Source organism: Limulus polyphemus, unplaced genomic scaffold, assembly GCF_000517525.1.
Source record: "Limulus polyphemus unplaced genomic scaffold, Limulus_polyphemus-2.1.2 Scaffold1888, whole genome shotgun sequence".
In the NCBI taxonomy this organism is placed as follows: Eukaryota; Metazoa; Arthropoda; class Merostomata; order Xiphosura; family Limulidae; genus Limulus; species Limulus polyphemus.
The window spans coordinates 45,922-54,574 of record NW_013667498.1 but is presented as its reverse complement, the minus strand read 5'-3'; the positions used below and the strand labels follow the sequence as shown (position 1 = coordinate 54,574).

Here is an 8,653-nt window from a genome sequence, read left to right as displayed (position 1 = left end):
GGCGGCAATGCTAAAGGAAATTTGAAATTAAAGCCTATGTTGGTTTATCGAGCCCAGAATCCAAGAGCTCTTAAAGGTATAAATCAAGGACAATTACCAATAATATGGAAATCTAATAAAAAAGCATGGGTAACTAAAGCTTTGTTTGAATAATGGTTCGTCAAGTATTTTTGTCCAATGGTTGAAGACTTTTGCCGAAGAAGAAATTTAGATTTTAAAGCGTCGCTTATTTTAGATAATGCCCCTGGTCATCCTTTTGGTCTCGATTCAATGTGCAAAAATATCCAAGTGACATTTTGGCCCGCAAACACTACCTATTTATTGCAACCAATGGACCAGGGCGTTATCGCGACCTTTAAAGCATACTACCTGAGAAAGACTTTCAAGCAAGCGATTCAAGCAACATCTGGAGAGAATACTATAACATTAGTTCAATTTTGGAAGAAATTCAGTATTTAAGGATGCTAATGATAATATCCATCAAGCATGTAATGAAATTTCAGTTAAAATTATGCAAGGTGTTTGGAAGACAGTTCTTCCACACTGTGCACAGGACGTCACAGGCTTTTCAAAAGATAGAGAAGAGGTCGTTAAAGAGATTACTCGTATTGGAAAAGAACTTGGCTTCGCTGAGATTGACGATGAAAATGTGCAAGAATTGCTAGAAGCTCATTCAAAAGAACTAACCAATAAGGATCTTATAAATTTGGACACTCAGAGAGCATATGAAGACATTGATGAATGTGAAGAAATCTTACCTACTCGCCAGCATAAGAAGATGACGAAGAATGAATTAGAAGAACTTTTTACGGTTATTGAAGAATTTAAGGGAAAATCTTTAGAAACAGACCCTGATGAAGACAGAAGCCGTCAAATTTGCAGAAAAAGTGATGAGGCAATTTCTCAGTACCGCCAATTATATGAAGAACAGAAGGATACGATGCGATAAGCCACTCTAAATAAGTTTTTCATAAAAAAATCAGATCAATAAATTTTAATTAATTGCATTTTTTTCGTATTTTCTTATATACCTATACTTTGATTAAAAAATATGCAAAATAGAAATTAATTGTGAATGAGAATGATAATTGAGGTATAAATTACATGATTTCCTATAAGTTATTATATTCGATTAGTGCGTCTCTTTTAAAGAACACATTAACCGCACTAATTGAGGGATTCCTGTATAATAAAAGTTATAGTTTAGAAATTCTTATAGTTACAAGGTTAGTCGTATTGCTCAACCCTGTATGGAAAGAGTTAATTCTTTTACAGCTTTGTCATCTATACTGTAAAACAATATCATTTTCAATGTAACAAAAAGATAATGAATAACACAATAATGAAACATATGTTGACATTTAACTTATTATTTTGAAATTCATATTTATTGTAAGATTTACTTATAGTGCCATAAATAATATTACTAAAAACATTCAGCCAGTACCTACTTATTTTGATCATAACGAAGGAAGTACTTACTCAAACTTTCCAATGAATTCACCTAGTGTATCATTCTGAAGACAACAAGGATAATGAAATACTTTTTTGCATCTGATGTAAGAACACTGTACATTTGGTCTAGGTTTCAGACAATAGCAGCATCTCTTGCAAAAAAAAAAGAAGAGGAACATATTGTAACTTACTCAACACATAAAGAACACCAGTAAACCTTAATGTTTTTTTTTTTGGAATATCACATTTAAAAGTGCAACAAGAATGGTAAGTCACTATAATCACCAAACAAATAGTTTGAGGGAAAATTTAGTTACAGTTGATTAATGTATGTATATATAATACAGCAAATAAGGCAATAAAAAGATGAAGTTTTAAATGAAGACTCTACATTTTAAACAAAAGCTGTTGAAGGAATTTTAAATTTCAAACATAATGCTATGAAAGAGAGGTTTTGTAGCTATTCTGATGAAAGGTTTTTTTTAATTGTTTCATGATTGAAATTTATAAGTATTATTTAATCTTTATGTTGCTACAACAGCCACAACACTGTCTGTAAAGTCATTTTCAGTTATTCACAAGTTTCACCATAAAGACCAATGATCCATAAAACAAATTATGGATTGTCATTTGAAATATTCCAAGTGGTAATTTACAGACTAGACAATTCATAATGATATATGAAATGAAGAATAACAAATCATACATAAGGAATTTTCTAATATAAATTCTACAAATGCTGCTGTATTGTTACATATAATAGAGATAAGTTACACCAGTATTCAAGAGTTTATTTTTTGGGATAATTACTTGAAAACATACATCTATATGTATATTCAGTACATAATTTACATACTTGTGCGATGTATCCACCATGTATTTTCATGTGACCATTTAATCCAAATCTGTTCTTGAACTTTTTGTGGCATAATGTGCATTCAAAAGGACTTGCTTCAATGCTGAAAATGTGTATATAAAACTATGTACTTGTTACCTGTAAGAATAATTGCACATGGATAGCACACCACACACACAAAATTTCAATAAACTGCCACCCTACTCTCAGATATCATTTTTTTTTCATTAATTCAAGAGCCTAAAATTATCCAGTTTAATAATAAAAACAAAAAGGTTATATAACCAAGATTTTTTTTATGAAATTCATGAAGGAAGTTCTCATCTAATCACTTGTGAGGCACATTTCTTTTCATTGTTATCACGAGTGCACAAAAATATTTTAGACAAGCAAAAGAGTTTGACATTTGTATCACAAGAAATAACAAAATTCACACTAGGCCTTTCACAGACAAAGCAAAATCTATAAGAGTTGATATAAAAGTATTATAACAGAAAGAAATAGTAAAACATTCATTCATTAAAGAGTATGACATAAAACTACACTGTCTGATAAGACATTAGTCTTTCTTTCTGAGCATATCATTTAAACGCACACATTGTGTACACTTTCTTCTTGCTTTTTTAAAGGCATAAACATATAAAATATTTAGTTTGTCTATAAATAAAAGTGGAATCAAAAATTCCTATAGTGAATGTGTTCAATTCACATTTAGAGTAAAATGTTCATTAAACCACTCAGATAATTATCAGTGTATAGTACAGCATTACACAATTAGTTTATATTAGTTTCCCCTAATTATTTTGTCATATTCACTATTTTGTTGCTTTCTTTTCCAAATTTGATCATGTTATTATTAGTGCAAGATCAAAGAAATTTCTTGAATCCTATCATGTATAGCAAGCAGGCACACACATAATATTTCTTACCTACTGTTGTCTAGTATATTCCACTGTTCAAGTGGAAAGGAACTTTTCAAAACTATCTTATGCATGGTTCCAGACACTTGTATAGTTTTAACAAGGGCAAGTTATTCAAAGAAATTGACTAATCTTCTATTACTGTAGTTACCTGATGTTCTCAGTCCTTCCACATTAGTGTTACATGCAATTTAAAACGAAGTTAAGAGTAGAATTTATACATCTAGTAGACCAGATGATGCCTGGAGGTGTAACCCTCCTTCATTAATTTTATAACAGAATGATCAACAGTAACAAGAGTTTCATAAGTCCTCTGCTGATAAACCCCTTTTTTTGGTAACTGGTAGCTCTCTCAATCTTAGAAGATTTTAGGGGCAGAGAGGATTATTTATTTTCCAGCAACATTAGTAGGCTAATAATGATAATAATAACTTCTGATCTGAGTAAGTTTATGTAGAGAAAAACTAAAAATTAACCTGGCCATCAGTATAGCTGATTAAAAATACTTTTCTTATAAAGCTTAGAAGGAATTGTTACATCAGTAGGGTACCCTTGCTGTTAATGATATATAGGGCCATAAACCCTATAACATATCACAAAGGTTTAGTCTTCTTAGGAGACTTAGGTTAGTCACTAAGTACAAATTCTAAGCTAACAGTACAAATCAATCTCTATAATACAAATTTAATAATTCATGACAAAAAATTAATATGCTACGTGCATGAATAAATAATGCATAAAATTATACTGAAAGTAAATGTAAAATCCATCTAATTAAACTAATGTTGTAATGTTAAACTAAGCTGATAAAAACTATATACATCAACAACTAAAACTAATAGCTGGTAAAACCAATGGCAGTGAAATACACTAAAGCTATTGACTTTTATCCCAAACAACATCCCAAGGATGCAAAATAAAGGGTAGAAAGGAATGTTTTCAAACGTTATGTCTATAGCAAGCATGCTGTTAAATTTTCCAAAGAATTAAATGAATTTTATTTAATTTCCTCAATGAAAAATGCTAGTGAGTTAATGAGCTTTATGCACACAAACTTTTAAAGATGAACAAATTATAGTATTTAATTAGCTGCAAGTAGTAAACATTGTATCATAACTTGTTTGGAATACTTGTATTTTGAAATATAGTTTTTGACTTCAAAGTTGAAAGTGTCTGTTTTATTGTATACTTCAAAGTTGAATGTGCAATTAATGATACTCGTATATAAATCTACTTAGTTTGCTTTGTTTGCAGTGGAAGAACATTTTCCAGAGTGAGCTCTGGTGGATAAATCTTTAGGATTACATTGAGGATATCCTGTTGATTTGATATTAAAATATCATCTATATATCTTCAAGTGCAACTAACATGCAAAGCTTTACTATAGTCTATCCTACAAAGGTTTGCAATACATGAAAATTCTAGCCCAAATAAATACACATCTGCAACTTTCTGTTTAATGTACCTTCCACTGGGATTAACTTTATTTGTATGAAGACATATTATTCAAATGTATTATTAAGACTAATGGCCTGTAAGAACTCATTTAATGGGTAACAGTGGTAACTGTTGTGAGTAACACTGTCCTAGAAAGTTCTGTGTTTACTGATGCAAAGAAGTAATTTATCCAAATTATTAGACAATCCTGAAATTGTTGCTCAAAGGCTTTTTAATTTCATCAATAGTTTAAAGGTAAGTTTGTTAATCAATAACCCTTGCAAGGTAACATACAAACATCTTACAACTTTTGTTTGATAAACTTTAAGTAGGGAGGACATTGAGTTTCTGAAAGTTATTTAATATTATTATTATTATTTATATTAATTTGGGTTAAATAACAGAATAATAACAAGATATAATAAGATAGGTAAATAAAAGTAAGAATGTCAAAGTTTTAGGTTAGAGTTTAAGGGTGTAAATTATTACTACAACGCTAAAATAGGCTTAGTATATATAATGGTACTTCAGGCGTCTGTATATTTCAACTTACTGTTAAATCATTACTACAACGTTAAAATAGGCTTAGTACATATAATGGTATATTTAAGTGTTTTACACTCACAAAAAAGAAACCTATCATTCTGTAGGTATTTGAAGAACTTGTAGCATTCCACCACAATTTAATTCTTTGTATTGTTAGCCAACACTGGGCAGCTGGTACATAATTGAACAGAGTTGTTTAAACATTTGTTTAACAACAAGTAAAACAGGGTCACTGATGAGGAGTGGAACTCTCCAAAACTAGTCTGGCTCACAGACACACCCCCAATAAAAGAATAGACCATTCTAAGCATTTACTTGTTGTTAAACAAATGTTTAAACAACTCTAATCAATTATATAATGGTAAATCATAAAACAGGATAAATACATTGTTTTATTAAATAAATACAATCTAAAAATTAGTTTATTGTCTCTTGGTGTTTTAAGAATTAACTTGTTTACTTGAACTTAGATCCATTAGTTTAAATTCAGTTATAGATATATAGGTAGGTTATAATATAAATCAGGCTAACTACATTTTATTATTAACGTTACATATATTGTGCTAATAAATTATTAAGTTCTACACAATTAATGATAAACTATATTACTTTAGTGTGAAGAGAAAGTAGTGATAAAAAAAAACAATTGGTTCTTAAATGTTAGGCTTAACAGTAACAGTGTTAACAAAGGCTACTAGTATTTGGTATTGAGTACTTATTTTCAGACTATAAGTATAAATACAATGGTTAAGACTAATATCTGAGTTAAGCATTCACAGTTTGTTATGCGTAATGGATGCAATCAGTGGGTTTTACTTGGGAACTCAGGACTGGAATGTACTATTAAGGACACTAATAATGAAGATGTGCAATTTTTATGTAGAGTTTGTAGCTTGGAGAAGTTGGAAGTAATCATGATTAAAGTAGAGGCAATATATAAAGAGAAGGGTAGATTGTGGGAAATGGCAGCAGGATTTCAAGAGGAGCTTAAGCTTTTACATGAAAGGGATACATCAGCTAACAAAGACTTTCAGGAATTTAGGGAGAGCAATATTAGAGTAAAAAGTAATGAATTTAGTTATAATGAGCCAATTCTGTTGAGCAACAAATTTCAGCCCTTGGTCTCTGCAGATGAAGAACTATTGGAAGGAAGGGAAAAAAAAAGGGTCAGAGAAGGATGTGGATGATAAGAAGCTTATAGTTATAGGTGATTCCTTGACAAGGCATGTGGATAGAATAGTCTGTGGGATAAATAGGGAGAAAATAATCAGATTATGCTACCCAGGGGCACAGGTGGAGGATACAACTGACAGAGCAGGAGATATAATAAAAAGGTAGCAGATGTGCAGTTTTTGTGGTGCATGTAGGGGCTAATGATGTAGGGAAAGGTAGGTCAGAGGAGCTAATTAATATGTACAAGGGGTTGATAAAGGCATTTAAAGAAAAAGGCCATAACTTAATTTTTTCAGAGATACTGCCCAGAATTAACTGTGGGGATGAAGTTATAAGTAGGCCATTAGGGTTAAATGCTAGGCTTAGGTCAGTATGTAAGGATAAGCAGATTGGCTTGTTAGACTTGTTCAAAAAAAGAAACAGATTTTGCAATGGATGGTTTACATTTAAATAGGATAGGGCTGGCTTGTTTGCAAGGGCTATTAACTCAGCTGTAACTAGGGCTAGACGGTGGCGAGGGCCAGGATAAACTACATGCAAAAACAATAAAATGTAGAGAAAAGTTTAGCATAGGAAATGAGTATAGAACTAGTTATAAGGATAAGCTTAATTGTTACTATTGTAATGCCAAAAGTATAAGAAATAAAACAGATGACTTTAGAGCACTGGTGGGAATGGAGGATTTTGATGACAGAAATATATTTTAAATACAGGATTAGAGGCAATTTAATAGAGATACAGTATTAAAGAGGGGTGCAGGAGTGGCTTTATGTGTAAAATGTGAATTATATCTTGTTGGAGTTGAGGATATCAAAGATAATAGCAAAGAGATTGAATCCATTTGGGTTTCTATTAGTGGATATAAAGGGAAAAGGCTTTTAATGGGAATTTGTTACAGACCGCCAAATGATACAGATGAAATTATTGAGAAACTATACAATGAGATTAAGATTACAGCTGTTAACCCTTTCAGCACAGTCTCAGTCCATCGGACCGACCTCGTAAACATTTTGTGCTTGTTATAGTTTTCATACTATAAATATTAAATTAGTAAGTGAATGTTAATGAAATTTGGCAGATTATCAGCAAACATTACAATGCTTTCATACGCAAAATATCAATTATGTTACTAATTCTTAAGGTTTGTTAAGCAATGTTTTTCTCATATCATTTTTTTTTTCTTTTCACATGTTACCTATCCAACATGCAAAGTAATTTTCGTTTAAAAATTCAATGCAAAATCTTTATAATGTCTAGATAGTTATCAAACATTTCATACAGAAAAACTTTATATTTTAACTGTTATTTTCACAAACAAATCTCCACAGATTTGATAGATTTGACTGATCTCATAACCAACATAAAAAATAGGAAAATAAATAAAAATTATGCTTCTTTCATTCTAAAATGACTACAAATTATAACACGAAAACATAAGTGTTTAGACTAAATAGCTTATATCTCATAACATTATACATTTATTATATTAACCTTTCAACCATGCCTGACTAATATTACAGAAGTTATAATGATGTGGTGCATGTGCACTCATGTTACCATATCCAATAATATAAAACTGACTTTTAGTCTTTACAAATTGTCCTGTCTTGGCTGTGTTTTAATAGATTATTATTTAGTAAAATACAGTAACATTTCAATTATTATACTTTATATATTTATATAGGTTATTATTATTTTGAAATAAGTTATTAAACTTATTTTTCTTAAAACATAGAAGCAAACTAGTTACGACCTTTGTACCCAGTTGCTGCTTGCCTAACTCACTAAATGATCTAAATCCTAAATCTAAATGTACCAAAATAAGCAATTATATGCTCATGTACCAAAATAAGCATTTACACATGCATAAACCAAACTCGGCACCTGTGCACACATTTACCAAATTAAGCATCTGTAGTCAAATTGAGGAGTATGGTCCAAAACTGGTTCATGGGTATCGGCAGAGAAGTACGGTCACTCTTATGCTCTCTTCGAACCAGTTTCTGACAGTACAAGTGTGACAGATTCTCAAGTTACTGTCTTGGAAATTTTATTGAACTACTATTTCATGAATTTATGTCAATATTTGGTATAAAATGGTAGATTATCATTCAAATTTTAGTATTATACATTATTCAATTTCTTAATTTAAAAGTGAATATTAAAAAACAAATTAAACATCGATTTTTGGAAATTTTATTGAACTACTATTTCATGAATTTATGTCAATATTTGGTATAAAATGGTAGATTATCATTCAAATTTT

The 8,653-nt window shown here is 30.4% G+C and overlaps 1 protein-coding gene across 4 annotated transcripts in view; it reads right to left on the bottom strand.

The window, feature by feature from the left end:
- LOC106465260 overlaps window positions 1-8,653 on the bottom strand; it is a 67,592-nt gene that overhangs the window by 17,412 nt on the left and 41,527 nt on the right. For all 4 annotated transcript variants that reach the window (XM_022393123.1, XM_022393126.1, XM_022393124.1 and 1 more), the window contains exons 11-12: window positions 2,312-2,414; window positions 1,483-1,607 (exon numbers count right to left, since the gene is read on the bottom strand). In XM_022393123.1, the coding sequence (XP_022248831.1) occupies window positions 1,483-1,607; window positions 2,312-2,414 (228 nt within the window). The remainder of the gene's footprint in view (window positions 1-1,482; window positions 1,608-2,311; window positions 2,415-8,653) is intronic.